Source organism: Micropterus salmoides, unplaced genomic scaffold, assembly GCF_014851395.1.
Source record: "Micropterus salmoides isolate LMB-PRFRI ecotype aquatic unplaced genomic scaffold, ASM1485139v1 Ms_hic_scaffold_14, whole genome shotgun sequence".
Taxonomy (NCBI): domain Eukaryota; kingdom Metazoa; phylum Chordata; class Actinopteri; order Centrarchiformes; family Centrarchidae; genus Micropterus; species Micropterus salmoides.
Window position 1 is genome coordinate 18,578,356 of NW_024040485.1, and position 27,204 is coordinate 18,605,559.

Consider the following 27,204-nt stretch of genomic DNA (forward strand, 5'->3'; position numbering starts at 1 on the left):
TTTCTCTAACACAGTGCTCATGAGACACTGTCCAGTGGCGTAACATTTAATGTTTTCTTTACATTACTTTTATTAAAGGCTGTGGGTTTTTGGGCCAACAGTTTGACACCGTGGTAGGTGTGGACGGTCTGCTAACATACGTTAGCATAACTAGCTAGCTAGTCCGAGCTAATGTTATCGGTGGGCATTAGCTGTATCTGGCAGCGTCTTGCTAGCAGGCTAATTCTATGCTAAGTACCATCACAGCTGGCCATGGGAGCATGGATGTGACTTGCTAACGTTAGCTGTTTTGATATGCATTTTTTCTCGTATATTTCCTTACAGGCAGCCATGTCAGGAATTAAAAGGAAAATAGAAGGCAATGATCCCGACTATGAGGACATTTCACAAGTCCAAAATAGTAAGAGAAACAAAGCGGCGGAACAAAGTGGTAAGTTCATGCTCTGAACCCTGAGATAGTACACCTGCCTTACATGTTGTGACAGCTAACAATTAACTGTACTCAGCTGACCCCGGGTCTTTAATATATGTTCTTCTTGCTTTGTCAGCTCGAGAAGCAGCAGTACAGAAGATTGAAACCATCATCAGAGAGCAGTTTTCTTTGGAGATGAAGAACAAAGAGCATGAGATAGATGTGATAAGTCAGGTATCTGGATGATACTGGACATGTGTCACTTGTTTTGTTTCAGTAGTCCAGAAAAAATCGTGTTGATACCTAAAGTAACTTACAGAATTCATTGTTCATTCTTTTTCCATTATTTTGCAGCGACTGAATGAAGCCAGGAGGATGATGGACAAGCTAAGGGCATGCATAGTGGCCAATTACTATGCCAATGCTGGAGTGACAAGACTCCCAGATGTAATCTCATATATATTCTTACTCATTCACACAGCTGTCAGCTGCTTTCAGGTAGTGGTGTATTACAGTAGCCTAAACCACCATTTCATTTGTGTCCTAGCATGCTTCTAAGAGTGACCCTGCCGTGCTGAACCATCCAGCCATTCGCCGGTTCCTGGAGTCTCCATCCCGTTCCTCTTCCCCTCTCAACCAGGGCTCTGAGACACCTTCTCTGGTCCACTCAGAGTCCGAGTCCCTCTCACAGCAAGGAGAGGGAGCTGAGAGGGAAGGAGAGGGAGCATGGAGAGAGGACAGCATCAAGCAGGAGCGCAGACCTGGACGCAATACAGGCAAAGTGAGTTCAACTGACAAAGATGACCGGGTCATTGATTATTTAATGAATGCAAAGTGGGTATCGCATTAATCTTGCATCTTTTCATCCAGCCTGTTATATTCTCCGTTATTTGTCGTAGGACACATTTGGTGTGCCATTGTCCATTGGAGCAGAGCAGAGGGTGACCTACCACACTACTGGAAACGAGGCCTCTAAACTATATGCAAAGAAGACAATCGTAGTGGGGAATGTGTCCAAGTACGTAACCAAACTAAGTAAAAATTATTTTTTTGTGGTATTTTTTGTTATCTTTCTGACTTGGTATGTTTTAGAGCAGGGCTTTCCAATTTATAGGTTAGGAGCCTCTTAGAATTCATGAGACTGTTTATAGAAGAAAACACTGAGCTGTTGAAAACAATGAGCGCTGTTAGTAATAAAGACTAATATCACCGTACAATACAGAGTAGCCAGATGTTTTGTTTTAACTGTACAGAAAGAATCTGAAAAATTGGACAATAGGTGAAACCTATGAATGAGTTATAAAGCATAAATTGACCTGTTCTTATAGAGGTGTTGTTCGTGCATCTTCGTCTGTGCAGCCAAAATTAATTTAAACATCACAGCCAAATGGTTTGAAGTATCAAAAATCCTTTAATATACAGGCATGGCACAGACCATAAAATGGTGAAAATATGTTTTTGGGCTGAAGCTGACCAGACTACAAGGAAAAGTCACAAATAAATGTGCTTGTTGATATGTTAAAGGTTTAATGCAAAACATTTGATGAACTATCCATAAAGGGGGTTGTTGTTTTGATTGATGTTATTGCTCATCTAAAACAGGTATGTCTCTCCCTCAGTAGTTTTGCACTTGAATGTTTCTGTGTTTTGAAGCCCAGCCTCTTGGTTGAACTTGCCTTGTTTTTGCATGACTGTGCCCTGGGAGTTGAGTCATAATTCAGTTTTGCTACAAGCCCTGTCTTGATTGTCCCCTGGGCCTGAGTTGATCCAGAACTGACAGTTCCTAAAGACCACGTCGTTAAGTGTTATACAAAGCTCATGTTAATTTTAGGAAGCTTGATTGACAAGGCCCATGTATCTAATGCACACTAAATGTCTCAGAGGCCTAAATGGTATAATCATCGCTTATGTGTTATGGTGCATAGTTAAAAGGTGTTATTTATTTATTTATTTTTTTAACCTTTATTTTACCAGGAAAGAAATCCATTGAGATTAATCTCTTTTACAAGGATGTTCTGGCCAAGATGTGAAACAGCACACAGTGCAAGGTGCAAACAAGGAATTACATGTAAAGCCACAATATTCATTAAAGGAACAGTATTATTCAATTATTTACAACAAAGTATCAGATAAAAAGACATAAAAGCACAATGAAATTTAAACACATCATAATTTGACTAAATGTCACAGGTGCAAGATGTGTTTAAAACCTCTGACAGTTTTTGTTTAAAACTGGATACAGGAATAAGAGACTCCAACTTTAACTTGAGCTGCAGATCATTCCAAGACCTTGGGCCAAAGGGCACTTTAAACCGCAGCCAGCTACTGGCCCTGAGACTGTGTGTGTTCTGGAGGGCAATAAATTTACAGTAGATATATGATGGCAATTTTCCTAAAATGGCTTTGTATATGAAAATATACCAATGCTTCATCCTTCAAATATTGAGTGAAGTAAGTCCAGCCAGAGTATATAAAGTACAATGGTGAGTCCTATAGGGTGAACCTGTTATATACCTCAAAGCAGCATGGTAAATGGGGTCCAGTTTAGCTAAGGTAGTGGGACAAGCAAATCTATAGATGGTGTCTCCGTAGTCCAGCTGTGCAAAAAACTATATTATCTATATACAATCTATACAAAAAACCTAGAGCAAATTTGAGCTTTTTTATCAAATATGTAATGTGATGTTTAAAATTAAGGTCTTTATCCAGCGAAATACCAAGATATTTGTATGTGTCTACGACTTCTATGGTATCACCATCCAGAGTTTTCATAGGAGGAATGGGTACCACAGAATTATGAGAAAACAACATAACTTTGGTTTTGCTAGCATTCAGGACTAATTTTGAATCACGAAGAGCATTTTGTAAAGTGATAAAATCAGTCTGAAGATTTGAGAGTACTGCATATAGAGAGGGCGCTGACGAATATAGAATTGTATCATCTGCATACATATGGTACGAGGAGAATTTAAGCTGATCACAGATTTGATTAATATAGATTAAAAAGAACAAGAGCCCTAAAATAGACCCTTGTGGGACCCCCTTGTTCAATGTGACTGCATCAGACAAAACAGGGCCAAACCGAACAAACTGAATGCGTTTTGTTAAGTAGCTGTTTATCCAACTAACCATATTTGTACTAAAGCCAAGTTCTTGATGATAGACCAGGTGCTTTCTGATCAGATGCCGTCATGCTGTTGTGGTAGGCTACATAAGTTTCGTTTTACGGTGGACGGACTGTAACATTACAGAGTTGTTGTTTTTTGACCTGGAGTATCAAGTAATGTATTGTTTAATGTATTTTACTCTCAGACATGTTCTTTGTAAAGTTTCGTTGAAGCGTTTGCACTAAATGTTCATGCATGGCCTAGTTCTAAAAATCTGTTTGCTTTAAATTGAACTTTTGTTTGTGACCCATGCCGCCTGTCTTCCCTTAATTCTCTGTTCTGACCTCTTCTCCCTTTTCTTTCCGGCCTATAGGAATGTAATTCTCTAGGCATCTCACTATTTGATTCCAATTCATAGGACTACTACAATCGATGCATCAAAATGTTTTATTTTTATATATGATTTATTTTTTCTTATTGTGTGGCTACACAGTGACTACACTAAACAGTGTATTTGTAATGATCCATAATTAAAATAAACAGATTAATTTAATTTACCATTATCTTTACATTTATTCATTTAGCTGACGCTTTTATCCAAAGCGACTTAAAATTGCTGTACATGTCAGAGGTCGCACGCCTCTGGAGCAACGAGGGGTTAAGTGTCTTGCTCAGGGACACATTGGTGTTTCACAGTGGATTCAAACCCGGGTCTCTCACACCAAAGGCATGTGTCTTATCCACTGCCCACCACCACCATCTTTAAGTTATACTGCGTTCCATTTACCCGGAAGTCGGCGCTGGGAATGACGTCACACCTGAGTTGACGGCGTTCCAGTTAACAAGTCTGAAAACCTTGCTCGGCCAGCTGTTTGTTTACAACTAGGCCAGGTTAGCTATTGATATGCCTGTTGATTAAAAAAAACATTGTGCGGTATTTACTCACACTAAACACTGTAGCAACACGTCCATGGCCAGCTGTTGGACAGCACTTTGTCCATGAACATTTATATGAGTCACAAGTACACAGAAGTGCTAATAAACAGTATAAACTACAGCTTTCACCAACTGTTGATACCCCGACAGCCATCTTGGTCGGGGTAGTGCGGTTCTCCCAACTTCCCAAGTCGGGATTCCGGCTTAAGGGGGCGTTCCCTTTAAAATTTTGACCTTTGAACTTCCCATGTCAACTGGAATGCACCATTAGACAACTTGCATTAGGTGAAAAAATGCAGAAAGTATATATTTTCTATATTGAAAAATGTAAACATTAAACTGTGGCTCACTGGCCTTAATTCTTACTGTACAATTTAAGGCACTCAAATACTAGTACATTGTCATTAAGAACATTTCCCATTGTTGACTTTTCTGTATCAAGACATAATCTTTCAAGAGAGAATCAAGATGTTTCTATCACACAGGTCCTTGTTTAGCTACTTGTATATCATTTTACTCTTTTTTTTTTTTATTTTTATTTTTATTTTTTTTGGTCTTAAACCGTGTAACCACTATGGTGCTAATTCTCTACTCCCTGTTTGTTTTTCCTTTTTGCCTCTCACCCTCAGGTACATTCCGCCAGATAAGCGGGAAGAAAATGACCAGTCTACCCATAAGTGGATGGTGTATGTCAGAGGCTCCAGGAGGGAACCCAGCATCGACCACTTTGTAAAGAAAGTCTGGTTCTTCTTGCATCCCAGCTACAAACCCAATGACCTAGTGGAAGTCAGGTGTGTAGCAGTCTGTTGTTCTGCATACTTAAAGCAGACAAAGTGTGCGTAGGCACTCCTTAGTCATGCTCACATGGTCTGATACAGGCAGGGCTCCTTTCTTGCTATAACATTTAGCACATGGGTGTTGTTTTATGTGCTCACCTCATGCTTGGACCTCATAAACAATAGAATAATAGAAGTCACAGGCACAGGGACAAAACATTTTTCCAACAATGCTTGCAATGCAATGTTTATTTCTAGCCTTATATTATTGTTCTCGGTCAGTAGTTTGCCCCACCTGTTTTCACACACCATTTGCCAATTTAAAAGAGAACAATTTTAGAAAATAGCACCTGGATGCGTAAGAGACTGTCTTCATCATCATCTGACGTCTAATCCAGGACTTTCAGATCAGCCTCTTGAATGCAAAAACTGCTGATATTTACATTGTGTTACCCAAACTCAGCAGTAAACAGACAATTACTGTAAGGGAATTTTCCTCAGTGGGCTCAATATGGGTAAAATGTGAGGTGTGGGTCATATACATGTCACAGTTAGGTCACAGACACAGAATGACCTCTCTAGAAATAGTTCACGCAGCTTTCTTTCCCTGTGTGTGCATGACGAAAGCCTGATAGATTAGCTGGGTTGTCTAGGAGCAAGGAAAGGAGATAGAGGGTGTTTGGTGTGTTTCTTTACAGACTGACTGTCTCAATTTAGAGTTCAAAACATGTGACCTCCAGCTCCCAGTGTTACTTAGGTAGTACATTTGAGTCTAACGTCCAGTGGCGTGGCTGTACATATTTAGGCTAGTATAGAATTACCTTGTATGGGATACATCTAGACTCAACGGGAGAGCAAAGAGAGAAATATTTTGGATCTTCAGATTTGGTTTCAAACACACTGTGTTCTCCCTCTGTACTGTGATGCCACTGTCTCCGCGGCTGAGCTTCAATAAACAATGCTGAGTAAGACAACCTGAATAAGGGTTTTTCAATAAGGGTTGACTAGCTCACAAGAATTTCCACCACAATAATGAAAATCATTTAATGAGGAGTGCCCCCTTGTGGATATTTGATGATGCAGATCATCCAGCCTAGTCCCCATCAATCATTGATTAAAATAAAAAACAATTTTTGTCTCTCTAAGTGTTGCTTTCTCCAGCAAAATATTGGCAGTGGTTAGCATTTATGCAAACTAAGAAAACATATTCATTACCATGTTTACACATCATTAGGTGGAGTCTTTGACATCATTTAGCACATAATGAGTCAGACTAGAAGTCAGTATCAAAATGACTAATAGTAGGCACACCTAAATCATACACACAGCGTGGAAAAAATAAATAAATGTGTGTTTAAGTGTTTGCCTTAAGCCAAAGCACTGAGGTGTGTAGACTGGCGTTGCACAGTTGATTTAGGAATCATTTAAGAGACACAGAACGTTTGGCCTTGAGTTCTGTGGTTAAGATGTCTTATTTAAAATTGTATCCTCTAAAAGTTGCAAAGGATTTAAGTTTGCTCATGGCTTCTGAATAAATGATCTCTTTCATCAGTCAGCAATTCTTATCCTGAGCTGTAGCCTCCTGGCTGTTTCAGCTGACAAGGCGCTCATGTTGCCGTAGCAGCAGCTCATAAGCTCCCTCTGCCTGACTCATGTCTTCATTCTCAGTGAACCCCACACAGGCCCAATGCTCTCTGCTGACTTTCGGCACAGCCTGAATGTAGATGAAGGGATGAATGAAAGTAAGAAAAAGAAAATGCATCACTCATTGGGTATACTTGAAATAATGCATGCACATACACATGGAGGCGGTCAGATTCCTTTCTGTAATGTGGGATTTAAAATCTCAAGCTTCAAAGGGGGCCTTCAAGGCATTGATTTTAAGAGATTATCTACTCAGTCTGAGTGAGAAATGTGTGTGGGAGCTTAGTCTTCTTTTTACGAAGTCTTTGTTATGTATCCGCTATATATTTATTTTCCTCAAGATTTGCATTTTGAGGACATTACCTAAGGAATTTGCATGTGTCTGTTCTCAGTGAGCCACCCTTTCATTTAACACGTCGCGGTTGGGGTGAGTTTCCTGTGAGGATCCAGATCCACTTCAAAGACCCTCGCAACAAACGTATTGACATCATCCACCAGCTAAAGGTCAGACCACATCATCACTAACATCGCTTGTTTTCCTCTTCAGACTGAGACAGAGTCTTGGTCCATATGCTGTTTTAACTGAGCCTCTTATCAACATCCCCATGTGTCTGTTATGTCCATTGTGTTTGTGATGACTTCTGTACCACCACTGTTGAATTGCAAATTAGAATTTATTGTCCCTTAAAGTTGCCTCCTTTGACTTTACCGGTGTGGGCACATTAACATAACTAACAATAAAGCATTCAGAACAAGATGGAACTTAAAAGGATCACATACGATATCTATTGTGTGACAAAAGACTAAACACAAGACAAGAAAATCAAATTGTACGGTTAAAACAAAAGCTCTTTGGCATATTTAGTCGCTACATTGCTGTAGACATGCTGTGTATTACAGCTAGACAATGAAACCTCATGAGAATTTCAAGTAATTTGATTATGTCATGATAAGATCATCATTAGTGATTTAAACTTAATTATCCAGTTCACCACCTCTACTTTATAACCTCCATGATAGTTTTTATTTTGACCTCTCTTTTATTTCCCTACAGCTGGACAGAACGTACACTGGGCTGCAGACCCTTGGGGCAGAAACTGTAAGTTATGAATGTTCACTCTTGTTTTTTTTCATACAGCAACTTTTTCTCTCAGAGCTTTACTCTGACGACGGGGCTATATTTGTTCCAGGTAGTTGATGTGGAACTCCACAGGAACTCTCTTGGGGAGGACTACATCCCTCAGCCCTCTTCCTCCAAGGTGACTCACAGAGAGACCAGCCCCATGTTGTCCACCTCCCTGGGCCAAATTTATGGACGCTCCAGTTCTCCCATCTCACACGATCCCAGTGTAGACAAAGGTACACAAACAGAAACATTTGTCTTTTCAAACACATTTTCTTCTCCAAAACCAGATTGGACTAGGTCTGTCTCTGTTGAATTTAAACAGTGCTGGATACATTGTATTTTTACATGTGTAACTCTTCACAGAATGTGTATCTTAACTCTGAGGCTGAAAGGGAACTATAAATGAAACACACTTTCCCATTTCCTTCTAGGTATCATCAAAGCCGAGATGGGGAGGTCTGCGAGTGTCCATAGCTCCGGCCTCGCCGCTGGCGAACGCACCCCAACCCGACCCAAAGTCAGTGACAGATCACTCTGGGTTCCCATGGAAACTCAGCCTTCCAGCCTATCACAGCGAGCTGTAAGATTGTCCCACAAGGACAGCCACCCAGCCCTGCAGAGTCTCCCGGGAAGTCATTCCAACCGATCACCATGAGTTGCAAAATAGTTTCAGGTAAATGTCTCCACCCATTGGCTGTTTCTCTTTCTTTCTAAATAATTTTATATCTTTGCATGTCACCTTCTTCACAAATAAGACATTTTGTGAAATTGGATTTTGTCGCTAAAATGCTAGAATTTTAGGTTATGCCACTCCCTTTCACCTGATAAATCTGTTAAATAGCCTACTTTCAAAACATTTTTGAGAACTCTTTTATTTCAGATTTATGTACGTAAAACACAAACACCACCAAGAAATGCTGACAGCCAGCACTTAACTGTGTTGATATTAAACTTTGTCGGAGTTCCAATATTCACACTATTCTGTCTCATGTAGTTCGCACACTATGTTCCCAAAAACTGATGCTCATTCTTCTCTTGGTGTAATTATTTAAAATGCTGTCATTTTTAGGAATGTGCTGTACTTCTCAGGAGGGAACACGAATTCTCGTGCGCACATTTACTGTTGTAGGCACAAATTGTAGAAATGCTTTCTGCAGAAAATTAAAAAATGTTTGTGCCTCATCTGACTTTGCTAAATCTTTGTCGTGGATAGTTTAATTTGAGTGAAATTGCAAACAAATTCAGTTAATGTCTACTTGACAAGCAGTGATGTGAATGACATCACTGGTAGGCTGGTGGCACAAAGGCTACCAAGAGGGGAAAGAATAGACATAATTTACATATCAAATAAGATTTTTCATATATTAATTTCAAAGCAGGTGTATGAAGTCTTACATTAGTTTCAATGTTGAATAAAGGCTTATAAAAACGTGATTTATGTGGTTGTCATTCTCTCAACAGAGATTCTATCAAAAATCTGATTAAGCATGGTGTTAAAATAATACTCAGCCCTCATCGTTTGCCCTGGAAAACTTCTATTGGGCAAAATCATAACCAACTTCAAAGCATCCATGTACTTGAAGCTTTTTTCACGTTCATTGTTATTAACCTCCTTAAAGAGAATTATTCATCCAATAGCCTGTGCACTTTCTCCCCCACAGGGTCTCCCATCTCCACCCCGAGCCACTCCCCGCTGCCTCGCACACCCACCACTTCCACCCCTATCCACAGCAAGCAGAGCTCTTCGTCAGTGCTCAACAATCCTTATATCATTGTTGACAAGCCAGGTCAGGTGATCGGCATGGCTTCCTCATCCGCCGCCTCCACAGGTACACATCTCCTACTCGGTGTCAAAGTGCCGCTTGAAATCGGAAGTGGACCTGCAGCAAAATCAGGCAGCATCTGAGCCTCCCACATAGAATATAAAAGTGGCTGTGAGGAATGTACTCTGTAGCGGAACAGGACCCTCTAGACTCTCTCTCTCTCTATTTTGGTACTTTTTTTCTTTCTTGTCCTCTTTTACCCCCTTGTACTTTCTTACCTACTTCCTCCCCTCTGTTTTTTTTGTTTCTATGTCTCTCTCTGTCCCTGTGTCTCTCGTTTGCCCCTGTTTTGCACTCATAAAATATGATGTGTGTGGTGAGCCAGCAGGATGGTTGCTGGATGAGAGGTAACCATGGTGACTGAGCTGCTGTGTTTCATGGCCAGATTAGGAGAATGAGACTCCACACTCACAACAAGTTTTGTATGTGTTTTTGTGAGTGTTTCCCCATAAGTGGAAGGTGTGCAATTCTCCGGAAAGATAGTAGCTCAGATGAAGCATTTGTGCACTTCATGTATGCGTCACCCCATCGTGCAGCAGAGTCATCTTACATCACCACGGCTATTTACTTCCTCACATCAGCTGCATCGGTTCATATTCCACTTAGGAGCTCTTTCCCCTAGATTGCTCTCTCTCTCTCTCTCTCAGCCACCCAGCCGCTCCCACACTTCCTCCACAAATGCACAGCTCACCCAATCCGGCAGCAGTACTGGAGTGCTATTAAGTGATGTTTTGTCAAGCTGGATGAGGTTGATGTGGGTGTTGTGGCTGATTCACCAATCCTAAAACACCTTTTAACGCAGTAGGTAAGGAGTGAAACTTGAGCAGTGTTCGGCTTTGCGAGTACTTGCAGCAGCCGAAGCTCGGCTTCAACACCCACACTGAGCAACCCTGGCAGGAAGCTGTCGCCTCGCACCACAGTGGCCTTGATGTCTGTGGAAAGAATGGCAAGAACTGCAGTGAGCCATCACCAGTACAGTCATCTCCTCCACGACTTACTGTGTGTGTTTTTGTCTACATTTCTTAACAGGAAGCCCCACAGCCAAACAGTCAGCTGCTCAAGGCGCTCGTTCTCCAGCCCCTAAAGTTCACACTGGCACCTTCCTCTCCTCAGGGGTTAAGGTGAGTTTAGTAGAGTCTTAATGGCGTCACCCTGTAACATGAATTCTTATGGCTAATACATCTCTTAATTCTGATGTTTCCCCACCAATGTGAAGATAAGTCTGTCCCTGTAGTATCTGTATCTTTAACAAAGCAGGATGGTATAAATAGTAGGACAGGGTGCTATCTTCAGCAGATGTGAGTGCCTTGGCAAGCTATTTAAATGGGACATTACTCTAAAGATAGGAGGGGGTGCGGGGAGCTTTGCAGAGAGAATTGCATGGTTCTGTTTCATTCAGTGTCAATACCCCGCTGTAAAATCCTCCCATTCCTACATGCTCATCAACCCATCACCATCCACAAAGAATGAAATATGATTTAATTTAAAAATTTCTTTTTTATCACAGTGGCAATCTCATTGGCTCAGATTCTACAGTTGTCTCTGTTGTAGGCTGCTGGCATCTGCTGTAGTACTAAAGGCCAGGGCAGATGGGGACAGATGGAGTGTATAACAACATCTCTTCGATGAATAAATGATGATGCTGATTTTCAAAAATATGTTTTAAGCTACAAATCTCGTCACTGCTCTGCTATCTGTAGCCTGTTGAAAAAGGGGAACTTTGTAAGGTCAAAATGTATCATATTAATCACAAAACTATGCATTTTAATAAGAGAGTAGAATTTATACCTGTTATAACAGCTGCAATATTACAACTTGTGGTTTCAAGGCAGGGTGGCCTTCCTGTTACAATCCTTCTCTCCATATGCACTCACTTCTTGTACAGGTGATTATCAAGCAGGAGCCAGGGGAAGTTTCAACGCAGCAGCAGCCAATGGTTTCCACAGTAACCAGCCAGCAGCAACCTGCCGCTACAACAGCACACCAGTTTGTCGCAGTGAAGGGAGGTCACATGATCTCAATGTCAGCCCAGAAACAGGCAGGGGGGCCACAGGGGCCACAACTAGCAAGGTCAGTGTCTTGCACATGCCCACACACCCTGACACAGAATCACATCAATCATTTAGATGTTAATACATATACAGTAGATACATTGTCAAAAACTACATTTTGCGCTTCTTTCATTTCTAGATGTTAGGCATTCCTGTTAGCTCAACGCTTCAGTCTGCAGTCAAACAGGTGGCTATCAGCAGTGGTCAGATTCTGGTTGCCAAGGGCAACCCTTCTGTCTCCAAAGTGATGGGTGGGAAGCAGGTTTTGGCTCAGGGAGTTGCTAAAGCAATCGTCAGCGGAGCCAGTGGAATCTCTGGTCAGCAGGCTGCTGCAAAGGCAGCTGGTGGTTCAAGTGGCAAGAGTGGAGGTCAGAGTTCACACACACAAGTGCACATGGTGCACAGGTTCATATGACGCTATGCCAGCATACAAATACAAATATACAATTATTACAGTAACGATTTTGAATTCCAAAACAAATTAAATGTGATTATATTTGTATATTTAGTAACTTTTGTGTTACTATATAATAATTTTCTGATTGAAAGACAGAGTGCCTTTCATATACATTAGCTTGTTCTGGAGCTTTTAATAATAATTTTTAAATATTGTATATTAAGATCAGTTTCCTTTTCCAGAATGTGCACTACAGTTTCAGTTTCTAAATAATAATGCTTTTTTCTTCTGTGTATTTCCTTAGTGATGGCTACTCTTCAGCTGCCAGCCAACAATCTGGCCAATCTGGCTAATTTGCCTCCAGGCACCAAGCTCTACCTGACCACCAACAGTAAGAACCCTTCAGGGAAGGGCAAGCTGCTTCTCATCCCACAGGGAGCTATCCTCCGAGCCTCCAGTGCAAGTGAGAACTCAGTATTGGTCAATAGTAATTTAGCCATTCCCCCCTTCCTTTTTCAAACTGATTTTCACTCACATACTTGACATACTCCTGTCAAGCTCTTGGAAGTTCTGGATGTAAGACCAAGAAAGAGCTTATTTGACTGTTTGCAGTTAGCTTTAAGAATTGACACTCTGTGACACTGTATTTTTGTGAAAACAAAGCAGGTAACTTCTTAGGGTTAAGTTGGGCTTCTTGGACTTTTTGGACACTTTAAAGGGCTCATAGCAGATACACTAGACAGATGGGTAAGAACTCATTATCGTAGCATCATTAAGGCCACAAACACCCCAGTAACACTAAAAGGTACTAAAACAATTAAAAAAGAACTCCCATTTTCAAATATAATATAACCTCCACTTTACAAAAAAGCACTGTCTTCTATTTGGGCCTATATGGTAATTTAATGTCCAAGCGATTGCAGAAATCCTGGAAATAATTTGGCTTCCACAAATACAGGAAGTTTGTTTTCTTTTTGTGTGTTTTACATGAAAGTGTGAGATTGGTAGCTTTGGGAATAGTTTGGAACTAACTGAAACTAATATATGATTGTGTAGGTGACTCAGTGTCCGGGGTTTGTGTCCCAGCCATAGTCATCTCTTTCTTGTACAGTTTATTTAATGTGTACTGTGAGCTAGGATCCCTCACACTGCACACTTTCTGTCAAATTGCAATGAGATTAAGCAGCATCCATAATGTATCTAAAATAAAATAAAAAACACAATAGTAAACCAGTATTACTTGTTAAGTTTCAAAATAATTTTAAGTAAATATTCTTTTTTGAAATTTCATGAATAGAAGGATTGTTTATCAAATTTGAGACTGATTTGTATGTGGCTGTCTGTAATTTAGGTCAGCAGTCCCAGAGCAGCTCGTCAGCAGGCGCTGGGGGCTCCCAAACCTCCTCCTCATCCTCTTCCTCTTCCAGCAGTCTGCCTTCCAACCTCTCCTACACATCCTATATCCTTAAACAGACCCCACAGGTGGGTAGAAACGCATTTACGCTGTAATACAAACCTTAGACATGTGCATAAAAATGTTCTCTTTGATGTCTTTTGTGCTGTTTTGTGTCCTCATTTTTGTATAATTTATTTTTTAAATTATTATCCATTTAATACTCATCACCACAGTTACAAAGAATAGATTTTCTTCCCTTATAACATGACAGGACTTGCATGCACAATCTGCAAATGGGGTTTCTTTCCTTGGTGAATATCAGATTTTGTATTTTAGTAGCGAGGTTGAGCCAGCTTGGTGTGTTTTTAATTAGACACATTCATTATAGCAGCATTGATCCTGCAGTCAGCTTTTGAACAGTGCTCTCTTTGCATTTCGCATTTAGCCATCAGCATAAAATGAAACCGTCTGCAGGTTTCCACTTACATTTAAAATAAGGATCTGGGCTAGTAGAGTGTTTTCGAAGTGTTTTACAAATGTTCTTAAATGTATTGTGTACATCTCCCTAAAGATCAAGTGCGCGCCCACACACACACACACACACACACACACACACACACACACACACACAAACGCATACACACTCCAGTTAAGAGCCAAAAGGATGATGAATTGATTTCAAAGAAAGCTAATTCAATTTTTGGGAAACTATTAGAATGTTTAAAAAATGAAACATTTTGTAAGAGACATATTTTACCTCAGAATCATCATACCTGACACATTATGAAAATGTACCCAAATGTACTGTGCAACATAATATGGGTTACATGTTAATCTTAGTTTTGAGATTGAGGTTTAAAAAAAGGGACTGCACCTATTTGTTTGTGTTGTGCGTTTACCTAGCTGAGCCAGCTGACCCTGCTTGTCCGTTTTACCCAGGGCACGTTTCTGGTTGGCCAGCCAGCACAAGGTTCAGGGAAGCAGGGAGGTTCCAGTTCGGCAGGTCACGCAGCATCATCTCCGGCGACTGTTACCCAGCAGGCCATCCGGGTGACCGCTGGACAGAAGGCGGCTATCCTGGCTCAGGTCAGTATGGGTCGCAAGACTGAGGGCAGGACTCTCTACAGTATCTGTACTAATGGAAACTGCTTTAACTACTGTTATGGTTGAGGGCCTTTAGTTTTTCACAAGCACGAACAGCCCGCTTTTGATATCGTTAAGAGCTACGAGGACTGTCTGATATTAACTGGCTTCTCCTAAAGGTATAAATCACAGAGGATCTCCCAGGGAAATTACCAGTACAGTTCTGAGACACACTTGAAGACCTCCTTTGATGTTTGCCAGCACTTTTGTTCCAACTGAGCCCCTATACTATTTTTCACATTGATTGGCAGATTGATTACCAAACATTTCCCACCATGGACTTAGCTAGATCATACTGTTTCAACGGACTCTAGGAGTGTACCCTGATTGTCAGATTAAAACTAATGACTATAATTTTGGCAGAGGTCAAAGTAATAATTATGGTTAAATCACCTCATTCCTAAAATGCTGATCTTCCCTCTGTCAATAAATTTGATGAGTTATTTGATCTCAACTGTGGAGAAAAAAGCTCATTTCAAATGCTTATTTTAAGCAAGGAGCTTAATTATTGAGTCATATTAAACAGTAAATCGCTGTATGTTTTTTAAATAGTCTATGACCTTTCAGAGAACTGTCTTAAAACTCTGGGTATGACCATTCACACTATTATGCCTGTATATGTTATAATGTCATCGTATCCTTTTGCACAAGACCATGGTCAACAGTTGTGTGTATAATATTTTAGCTGATCTTTTACTATAAAACACTATACTTAAATACTATAAAATATACAACATTGCTATTGTAGCCTGTTTTCCCCCAACACCACAAAGCTAAGCAGAGGCTATTTATTTATTTATACAATTAAAAAAGTTACAGTGCACATTTAATACAGATTTCTGTAAATGTGCAACTTTAGCCATCTTGGCAAAGGTATTATACAATCCCCTCTTGCCACACTAACAATGTTTTTTTCCTGGTCAGACTGAATGGATACTATTTAGTTTGAAAACATAATTGTTCAAACTCTCCATTTGATTGTAGTCAGTTTCCCCAACATGTGAGGGAGTGGCTGATTGTAACAGTGAAGGACTAGTCCAGGCATCAGCTGGTGGAGACCTGACTCATGTTCTGCTGGGCTGGAGGTGTACAGTTCCTATCTTCTCTGTTTGACTTTACATAACAACGTAACCATTTTACCCTCCTGAAAATACACTGTGGCTGTTTACAGAATTGGTATTACAAGTAGCATTTGCATTCTTAGATTGTTTGCTGTGGATTTGTCAAAGTCTGGAACAAAAGTTTACTTTGGATTTTGTACTGATTTACTGTGCAAATTAATCTTGTCACTTGACTTGCTTCCATGCCAGTTTCAAGTATATCCATATAGACTGTTGTTGTGGATTGTGAAGTGAGTAGTTGCTCTTAGTTTCAGATCCTTATTTCAACTTTGTGAATTCTATGATTGACAGGTGGTAGGCAGCTCCCAGGGTGCACAGGTGAAGTTGTCTGACGGCTCCGTTAAGACTGTAACAGCGGCAGCAGCATGCCACTTGTCCAAGCCGGGGACGACCACATTGAGGATGACGGGAGGAGTCATCACTGCTGCTAGTTCCACCCCCAGCTCTGTCAGTGCTGCAGCAGCAGCCAGCCAACAGCAGGTTAGTATCACAGTGCTCATAATCTTCTGTTTTATTCTGCCAGACAGCTGTTCCTTTTTTAAAGTAATTTCAAACCGAACAGCAGTTACATTAAAGATGTATTGGAAGTATCCCTTTTTGTGCTTCCAAACTGAATATTTTGTTAACGCACTCCAGGTTGCCTAAGTAGTTAAATTTACATCAAGTCCAGTTTGATATAAACATCATTTAATATGTTTTTTTGTGATTTGAGAGTTATTTTCATTGTGATGTTAGATGCCTTTCCGTATGGAATATTCCCAGTTCATGAATATTACTTGTTTTTACATTTTTGTACAAGTGGGATAAATGTTCTAGTGATTTACCACTACAGTATATAGGAGTGAACAGGAGTGTAAAGTCAGTGTTGTATTTATCAGAGAGAGTTTAGATGGTGTGAAGAGCCCTAAGCAGTCAATCAGCAGTGGTCTGGGTTTGGGCGATTACAGCTTCAGAGTCAGTGGCCAGGCCTCATTAACTTGAGAAATGGAAACACAAAAAGACTTCCTAGAGGCTCCAACAGAGATGCTCACATGTCTTTGAGCTAGAGTACAAGTCAATCTCAAGTCTCTTGTGGTTATAATAAATGTTGTATCGCCTGCTGCGCAATCCAGGGTACTTATAAAACTGTAACTGTAACCTGTTTTTCACATACAGAGCACAACCATGTAATGTTCAATGCAAATTAATGACAACTTATTAACTACTGTAAGTCAACACCAACCTCAGACTCTCAAACCCATTGTAATGTTAACTAAATACAACTGTAACGTTACATGATCAACAATAACCCTGTAACTTATTTTTCAGAGAGCACAACCATGTAATGTGCAATGCAATCAATGACAGCTTATAAACTACTGTAAGTCAACACATTCCCCAGACTCTCAAACCAGTTTAACGTTAACTAAATAAAACTGTGGTACGTAGGTAGGTTATAGGTAACGGAGGGAGGGGAATAACAGCAAGCTCATCAGACGTTTCCTAAAAATAAACATTGTTCACGAGTCCCGCACCTCAAGTCCGAGTCAAGTCTGAAGTCTTTTGAGGACAAGTCTTGAAGTCACTGTATGCGACTTAAGTCAGACTTGACTCCAACACTCAAAAACAAGTAAGCATACTGTATGTAACAGAGAAAACTGCTTTGAAGATGTTGTAACCACAAAACTGTTGTTGCGATACTGTTTCAGAAATACATCCCTTTTCAGGACTGTTAATTGAATTATGAGGAGTCTCAGTGAGAGAAATCGACTCCCCTAAAGCCACCGACTTGTTCAGTATTTCTCACTCTGGAAGTTGCTTGGCGCTGGAAAACAAATGTGACCACGCAAACAGTAACAGTAACTCTAAAAGCCCTGTCACAAATAGTCGTAATTTGCCTATTTTGTTACATGAAAACATAACATTAATAAGTTACAACTTTGTCAAGACTCCATGAGCGCCTTTTCAGTAGTACTTTGGCTTAGTTGAGAGCTGACTGACATACCAATTGAAAGAGTGCCAAGGGACAGCGTTTCTGTTTATTTGTTGGTTAACAGCTATGTTTCTGTGCAGGCTGCCGACGGTGGAAAGTCTGCCTCTCAGCACCACTCGCTACTGGTGGCAGCCAACCAAGCAGCAGTAATCAGCGCAGCTAAGAACGCCAGTGCTGCTGCTGGAGGCAGCCTGTCAAAGACTGCTGTGGCCACCTTGGTCAAGGGTGCTGGCAACTCTGCCACAATGACAAAGAGTGCTGCGGGTTCAACTGGAGCTGTAGTAACAGTTGCCAAAGGCATTACCAACATGCCCGTCCTCAGCATGTCCAAGGGTACAGGGGTGGGGACTGTAGTGGGTGTGCCCAAAAGCAGCGGCACGTCATTGGTCACTGCAGCCTCTTTAGTCAGCGGAGTATCAGCAGGAGGAGGGAAGACGGGTGCTACTATCTCAGGTATGCAGAGAGAAACCTCACATTGCATTTATCACCTGGCATGAATGTGTGTACAAGTTAAATTATTTGAATAAATATAGTACAGATCCAGCAACAAGTTGCTCTTTATATGGAATTTATTGTGTTTTTATTCCAGGTATGCTGAAGATCCACTCTGGAGGTCCCAGCTCCCAGCAGACAGTCTTAACCATCCCTGCAAACCAGCTCAAGCAGCTGGGGGTTGGCACTGGGTCTGGAGGGCTGCAGACCATAATCATGCCTGTTGGGAAAGGTAAGCATGCCAGAGATAGCTCTTTGCTGACATGTTTAGTCAGCACAATCACCCTCTTCACCAGTTCATTTGAAGTATCTTTTATAACCATAACAAAAAATGTGCATTACAGACTGTGTACAACCTCAAAAACATAAATCACGTCTTAAAATAGATACAAGGCATTAGCAATGGCATTTGAATAAAACATGAAGCAGCATTGATGTTGATATCTTTGTTGGTGTGCCACAGCTTTTACAACAAAAGACTGTAAGACAATAGTAGCTAACAGCAGCTTTATTCAGTTAAACTCTGTTTATTTGCAATACATATGACTACATAGTTTTTGTTTTGAGACAGGCGCTCCAATATGCTATAGATTCGTCTTCTCTGTAGTAGACCATTTTCCTCCCCTCTCATTTTTCATCTAGACGTTAAGCCTATTTACCTAATGGGCTACTGATCCATCCTGTGTGTGTTTTCTTCTGTTGATAGTAGTGTCTAAAGGCCCAGTCTCCAGTACTCCATCCTCCTCCTCTTCCACCACCCCTGGAGCAGCTGGAGCTGGAGCCTCCCCAAGTCCTGCCAGCCAGGTTTCCCCCTCCCTTGCCCTGCCTCTGGCACAAGGTGAGAGGGGTCCATCCCCACTCTCCTCTCTTCTCTCATTCTTTCCCTCTTTTATTTCCAACCTCCATTGTCCTACCTTCCGTTCTGTCATATGTTTTTGACACTAGTTACACAATAAAACTGCACAATAATGAGTTTTGGCACTGATACAAAAGGAATTATTATTATTAATAATATTATTTGATGCCTTAATTTACTGAATGAACACATTTTTCAACAAAACATATTTTATTTCCACTCAAACAAAATATATATTACTCGTTTCAAATGTGTCCGTGTTTAATACAAACAACAAAGATGAACTAATGGTGTGGATTTATTGAAATTAATCTTTGTCTTACACTTGTTTTTCTGCCGCCACAGTGAAGACGGAGCCAGGTGCTGGCACAGCTGTCACAGCTGGTTCATCACCCCCGGTGACTGTCCCCACTTCTGTCCATGTTGCCTCTGCAGCCACCACAGTCAAGCAGGAGCAAGGGGCAGATAACTCACACGACCTCATCAAGTGAGTGCGATGACAAGTCACGATTCTACTTTAACTTAAAACGCATTAACTGATTCTTAACACCTCCATTTTTTAACTGGCTGAACTCAAAGAAGAAAGATGTTGCTTCATTTAATAAAGCTATCGCACAGCTACCAGCATATTAATGGAGGGTTTTAAGAACACTCTGTCTTCCTGGCAGACATTTCAATGAATATTTTCTGGTAGTACACATGACCCTTGTGATTCCTTTCCAGCACTGAGCATATAGAGACCATGATGCAGCTGCTGACAGCCGTGGTGAAGAAGTTCCCGCTGATTGTGCCAGATAAGAGTGAGTGAGCTTGACTTCCATTTTGTTTTCCATATATTGAAAAACCAAATACACAGGGTTTTGTCAGGCTACTTGCTTACTTGTTTTTTTGTTGTTTCTTTAGCTGAAGACTCCCATCCATTCTGTGCCTCTTCAACAGAACAGTATTATTCCTGGAATATTGGCAAGCGCAGAGCATCAGAGGTGACTTTGTTGTTGTGTGTGTGTGTGCATGATGAATGCTGTACATTATCTGTGCCTTTGACTGATGACATAGCTTGAGGCTTTATAATCACTAAAACTGCTGATAGGACATTGGAGATGTTTGCGAAGATCTTTTTGGTGGTAAAAACAGAAATGAAAAAATATCTTACCATATTTCATTAAAGTCATGCGAATTAGAGCTGCAGTCGACAGAAAGATAATAAACTATTTTCTCACCAGTTCAAATACCAGAAATCCTCTGAATCCAGCATGAGTCCTCACAGATTTGCTGGTTTTCTCTTGGTCATGTTGGGCTTAAGGAAATAATGATTTTTTTTTCCTGAACTATTTTCTGGCATTTTGGAGACTGAATAATTAACCAACTGATTGGGGAAATATTCAGCAAATTAATAGACAATGGTCAGTTGCAGCCTTAATGCAAATATTTTGATGTGCTTTACCACCTTTTGTTAAACATTATGAACTGGTTCTTTGCTGTACTTCCTAAAGAGGAAGCAGGGTCCCTTGTTTTTCCAGGATTAAGTGTTAACAGTGATCACTCGACTGCTCTGCAAGCAATTTTCCTAAATAAAGATTTAATTTGACCCCATTAATATCTCAGTGACGGCACCCACTTGCCATCAATTGCTCTCCAGCTTCCAGGTTGAGGATGTCAATGAAAATTTGCATTGTTTGCAGTTTTCTTCTTTGTGCAATGTGTCTTGGTGACTCAGCAAGCTTTCTGCTTGCCTCATGTCTCCCTGTCTATCTGATCAGATGTGTATCTCTGCCGGGTTGTCTCCTCTCATCTCTTCCTAATGGGTTCATCAATAGCTCATACAGAACATGCCTAGCTGTCTGTTCTCTTTCACTACTACTATAAAAGACTCTCAGAAATGGATAATTATATCTACAGGTCACTAATTTACTTAGGGGACAGGGACTCAAAGCATATTATTAGACAGTACAAGGACAGGGGAAGATTGGCTGCAAGGTAGACTATACTGGAGAGATTGTATTTGCCCAAATGTATGTAAGCAAGTCTTAATCTGTGTTAATCTATGTCAAGCTGTTGATTTTAGGGCTTTTTGCCTAATATACAGTTTTACATAATAGACATTGGCATGTCTCTGTGTAGCTTCAGCGAGCGGTGGCAGTAAAGCGGCTTGTCCAGGATGTGTTGGACCGTTCGCCCCGCCTGCAGGCCCTCACCCCCCCAAAGACCAGAGAGGTGGTGCAGTGGTGCCGGCAGAGGGGCTACACGCCACCTGACCTCGAGCCCCAACGCAAGAATGATGACGAGTCCATCGAGGACATCCTCACACAGATAGACAATGAGCCTGGTGAGTTTTGGTTTGTTTTTGGTGCATAGCTTCTACATGTGGATTATATTCTTTGGCTTTTTTTTTTCACAATTTCAGTCTACTCTTTTCTGTTTTCAGCTGCACAAAGTGGATTAGTATTTTCCCTTCAGTGTTACATGTGTGGGTGTAGTGCTTCTGCAGTTACCAGTTGGACCACTAATGTGTTTGCAGTCCACTGGTGTGTGAGGGCGGCCAGTGTGCCGCCTATTGTTTTATTCACAGGGAGTTCTCATTAATTCTGTCTTTTGTCTCCTAAAGGGTGAGAGACGAGCTTAGCTCAGTGAGTCACACTCTCGCCTGAGCCAGACAATATGATAATCTGAGTTTGTTTTCTCTTTGTTTCTCCTTCTCGCACAAATACCTATATTGTTCAACTGTTAAAATGTCATATTTCACAAAAGCAATCATGTTTTCTCATCTTTTCTTAAAACACACGCGGCACACACAGCAAGCTGCTGAGTGAAATACTGATGCAGGTGCTGTTTTTGCTTCACTTGGATGCCGCTGCTCGTGAAATGGTGTGTAATCTGTCAATCTGTCCGCAGAGTGCCCGACGACTCTGAGTAGCTGCGAGGAGCTGGTGCTGCGGCTGGAACAGATGCAAGCTCTGCTGAAGACTGAACCGGAGGAGGCTGACGACGAAATTGTCGACATCGTCACTGTGACTCCTCCTTGCCAGAAACTAAAGGTCAAGGAGGAGGAGCAAGAGGCTGACGAGGAACCCAAGTTCTTCCTGGGCCCCTGCGTGTCCGCCCAGTTTGTCAGTGAAACTGCTCAACAGGTCAAGAACCTCTCTGGGGCTTTTGAAAGCGAACTATGCAGAGAGAGTTGATGAATGTAACTGATAACATCCTGGTATTGTGTTTCTTTTAGTAACTGAATTTCTTTCTTCGAAGAGGCTGCACTACTTTCTTCATTTATATGATTATATATGATTTTATATGATGACTCTTCTGTCTCTCTCAGATCGGGGTAACCTTCCAGCCAGTCGAGGTGGAGAAGAATGTGTTTGCTCCAGTAGTCGAATCCATGATTCTGAAGGTCGGTTACTGTACAGGCCTGAACAGAAAGAAAAAAGTTTAACAGTAGCTCATTATCTCAACATACCATTGACTAGAATGATGAATACAGTATGAGTGAGATGTATGCATGCACAGTATTACATGTTTCGCCTTGTACTGTACGAGAGAGTGGGTTTCTTTGTGACTTATTGTGTGTGTGTGTGTGTGTGTGTGTGTGTGTGTACCCTGCAGGCTACTGAACAGTTTGCCAGTGACATCCTGAGAGAAGCTCTGGCTGGGGCATACGCCAAATCCCCTCAGAACAGGTCAGTCTCTCTCTCTCTCTCTCTCTCTCTCTCACGTAGCCTGCTTAGTGCTCCATTTTTCTCTTCATTCATTGTATCTACAGCTTCTCCAGACTACCACTTTGCTCTTCAGATTATTATTATTAACTTGTCCACAGCAAGAGCAATCAATACATTTTATTGAACTACAGTATTTACAGCAACTTAAATTGGTTCAGTAGTAACAGAATAATGTTTTATGTTGCTGCAGTAGGTAGGAAACTGTAGATACATGTTTGCTAGTTTGAACATGTTCTGAAAACAAATGCTTTAGAAGAAGCCTGGTGATATTTCATGTATTTCTTATTGTCAACATACACTTTATTAGGTATACCTTGCTAGTACCAGATTGGACCCCCTTTTGCCTTCAGAACTGTCTTAACTCTTCGTGGCATACTTTCGACAAGGTGTTGGAAACATTCCTCAGAGACTTTGGTCCATGTTGACATGCAGTGTTTCCCATACGTTCATTTATTTTTTGCGGCCCGCCATAATATCAATGCTGACCGACACATATTGATTTTGGATTTTTTTTACTAGGCCGATTTAAAATCATATTTGATTGTAGAGCGCCGTAGCGCATTCGCGCAGCACATCCTCTTGCTCGTCCCTCTCGCTCTCCCGTCCCTCTCTAGCTCTCTCTCCCTCCCTCTCCCTCATGAACACAGCTGCACAATTCTGTCCAACACAACGTTGTCGATGTCGGAGACCCATCTTAAAAAACTTATTAGCAAGCAGGTAAGGAGCCTAGCTAATAAGGAGAGCTAAGTCGACTGCACGTGCACCCCACCCCATTCCCCTGTGTGCCACAGGTACACTGTCATTCTGTGGGAAATGCTGACATGATATCATCACGCAGTTGCTACAGATTTGTGGGCTGCACATCCATGATGCGAATCTCCCATTCCACCACATCCCAAAGGTGTATTGGATTGAGATCTGGTAACTGATCTGGTGGAGGCTGTTGGAGTATAGTGAACTCATTGTCATGCTCAAGAAATCAGTTTGAGGGGATTTGAGCTTTGTGCATTATCCTGCTGGAAGTAGCCATCAGTAGATGGGTACACTGTGGTATTAAAAAGGGATGGACATGGTCAGCAACAATACTCAGGTAGGCTGTCTCGTTAAACAATGCTCCATTGGTACTAAGGGGCCCAAAGTGTGCCAAGAAAATATACCTAACACCATTACACCACCCCAGCCTAAACCGTTGATCCAAGGCAAGATGGATCCATGCTTTCATGTTGTTTGCGCCAAATTCTGACCCTACCATCTGAATGTTGTAGCTAAAACTGAGACTCATCAGACCAGGCAACATTTTTCAAATCTTGTGTTGCCCAATTTTGGTGAGCCTGTGTGAATTGTAGCCTCAGTTTCCTCTTCTTAGCTGACAGGTGTGGCACCCGGCGTGGTCTCCTGCTGCCGTAGCCCATCTACTTCAAGGTTCGACATGTTGTGCATTCAGAGATGGTATTCTGCATACCTTGTTGGTTGTAACGAGTTGTCATCTCAAACCAGTCTGCCCATTCTCCTCTGAGTTCTGACATCAACAAGGCATTTTTGTCCACACAACGGCCGCTCACTGGATATTTTCTGTTTTTCAGACCATTCTCTGTAAACCCTAGAAATGGTTGTGCGTGAAAATCACAGTAGATTAGCAGTTTCTGAAATACTCAGACCAGCCCGTCTTGCACCAACAACCATGCCACGTTCAAAGTCACTTAAATACCCTTTCTTCTCCATTCTGATGCTCGGTTTGAATTTCAGCAAGTTGTCTTGACCAGGTCTACATGCCTAAATGCATTGAGTTGCAGCCATGTGATTGGCCAATTAGCTATTTGTGTTAACAAGCAATTTAACAGGTGTACTTAATTTAGTGGCTGATAAGTGTATGCCATTAAAACACCAAAACCAACTTTGAGTTGAGTAGTATAAGAATAAGAATGCACATTTGAGTTTGTTTTTAAAATATGCCCAGCTGTTGTAGGATATTTTTTAGCATAAAAAAAAAAAAATTATTTGTGCACTGTTTTTAAAGATTTAGATCTTAAGTATAAACAAATGGGCTTGCGACCGAGGTAGAACAGGGTAGGGAAGTCTGAAAGTATTAAGATAAAGACTGATTGCAGTTTTTTTTTTTTTTTTTTTTTTTTTCCATGGGATTTGTTGACATAAAATAAATAATAATGCCAGAGTTATCCTGAGGGACCAATGAGATCACTTACCAAAGACAACTGAAATATAAGTAATTACGATTACTTTGATTAACAGTTCAGTTGTGCTTTATAGTATTGGCAGTAATTTAAAAAAAATATTACTCAAACTTAAATTAATTTACAAGCAACAAAACACAGCGTTGTATTGTGCTATGTAATAAATCTGAAAATTCTGATAACATCTGCCCGACTTTAGGAGCAGCCTACCTAAGCATATGCGTGCTGAAACCAAGGAGTTGCATAATTGTTTTTTTGGAACCAGCCAGTATATGCTTCACTTAAACATCAGTAAATTCTACTGTCCTTGCCTACGGAGTATTTTGTATGTTTTGTGCCATTAGCTTGGTGTAAGACTTCGGGGGACTGAACTGATGCGACAGACCTCAGAATGCATTGACAATTCATTATAATATAATATAATATTCAACAGAGCCGTTAATGACAGTCATTTTCTGCAGACTGAAACATATTTCCTGTGTGTTGGTCAAAAGGCCTAACTTTGTAATCTCTGGGTTTTGCAGGGCTCCCAGAGAGATCACAGCCATGAACATCCACCAGGCGGTCAGTAGCATCCCCACCTGTGACTTCCTCACCAACACACACATGGGTTACCTGTCCAAGGACAACTGAGGCATAACAAGAATGACAGTGACTGGTAACTGACACATAGAGAGACGGGCTGTGACAGAGACTCTGTGAACTGACAGCTCTACTGTGTGAAGATTCACACCTGGATGTAGTCCTGCTGCCTCAGGTCGCACAGTAATAACTAATGTACTGTATTCATTATGTTGATCACAAAAGGGCTCAGCTTGCTTCTCACAGCAGCGGAATAACTAATGTTTCTAATGCTGTGGGTGTATTGTAACATTTTTGTCCTAATATATCGAGAGAACTGGTGTTATTTGATCTTGAGAGCCGGTTGTGCTCTCGCTTACCTCATAACAAGGTTATTTTAATGATGAAGAGTTTCCTGCCAGGCAGCCAGCTTGTCATCAGGGGAATGAAGCCTAAATGACTTACATGGCTAAATAACAGCATCAGACAGCTGTCCCCCTACTTCATTCTTCATCCTGCTGTCATTCCCCTGGACTGGGAACAAGATTCAGTTCACCAGCATTGGTGAAACACTTATGAACATCTCAATATTCTCTATCAAGCATGTTGATAATAATGTCTGGTGGGTACTTTGGGCAAAGCAGAAAGAGAGATTCTTCCAAAAGTGTCATTGCCATGGCAACCAATGATCCGTCATTACAAACATCCTTTTGATGTGTTTCAGCGTAACCTGGCAGAGGTAGTATTAGCTCTTGCAATACTGCTGCTTTCTAAGGCTCTTCAAAAAAAGGTAACTGATTCATGTTTCTTTTCTTTAAGTTGAGATCTTCATGAAATTACAGGTAACAGTCTAAGGAACGAATCGTAATGTCATTTTCAAGACATGAACCAGGTTTGATAGCCAGCTGAAAGTGCTTTTAAGCGTTCTGTTTAACAACCATGTAATGTACACAATGTATATGACCAATTCAAAATAGATGGTGTTTTCAAATCCTGTTTTATTTTTTTATCTAATAACAATAACTGCGAACAGTAATGCCAGAGAGAGAGAGAGAGAGAGAGAGAGAGAATATTTTGATGGGAAGTGAGCGTCCGAGTGTGTTTTGTCGGCTGATGTAGTGTTGGTAATTCTCTTTAATGTGGAGCTGTGCATTATGTTAATGTGTTGATGATTGGACGGGTGTTTGGCCCGAGTGCTTGTGATGCCTGTTCAGCCAAATTAGTGGAGAAGATGCCCAAACATTGTATTTTCATGTTTCAGTGCAAACCAAAAATATAATCAATATTCTTGTAATAAACAAAGAAAATCTCTGTTTTAATTATTTCTTGCAAATATGACTCGTGTGGAACTTGTTTGTTTCATTCGGGGTTTTCTTGATAAACACGATAAACAGATTGTGGACCAAGACCTGCAGTTCCTCTAAGCTAACCAGACATAGTGATGTAGGTATACAGTAACATAGACAGTTATACTCAATAGGGCCAG

General features: G+C 41.0%; 1 protein-coding gene across 1 annotated transcript; it reads left to right on the forward strand.

The window, feature by feature from the left end:
- yeats2 (YEATS domain containing 2) lies at nucleotides 1-27,029 on the forward strand. Its single transcript, XM_038718194.1, is given in 32 exon segments — nucleotides 1-113; nucleotides 325-430; nucleotides 549-646; nucleotides 767-859; nucleotides 960-1,193; nucleotides 1,312-1,430; nucleotides 5,085-5,246; nucleotides 7,268-7,379; nucleotides 7,930-7,974; nucleotides 8,066-8,234; nucleotides 8,433-8,525; nucleotides 8,528-8,674; nucleotides 9,663-9,830; nucleotides 10,854-10,945; nucleotides 11,710-11,869; nucleotides 11,872-11,894; nucleotides 12,015-12,243; nucleotides 12,577-12,735; nucleotides 13,624-13,754; nucleotides 14,608-14,754; nucleotides 16,224-16,412; nucleotides 17,985-18,357; nucleotides 18,494-18,628; nucleotides 19,103-19,234; nucleotides 19,598-19,739; nucleotides 19,976-20,052; nucleotides 20,156-20,235; nucleotides 21,374-21,578; nucleotides 22,145-22,380; nucleotides 22,566-22,640; nucleotides 22,853-22,926; nucleotides 25,682-27,029. Coding segments are annotated over 31 exon segments (4,308 nt in total). The 5' UTR covers nucleotides 1-113; nucleotides 325-330; the 3' UTR covers nucleotides 25,791-27,029.
- The last annotated feature ends 175 nt before the right edge of the window (nucleotides 27,030-27,204 follow it).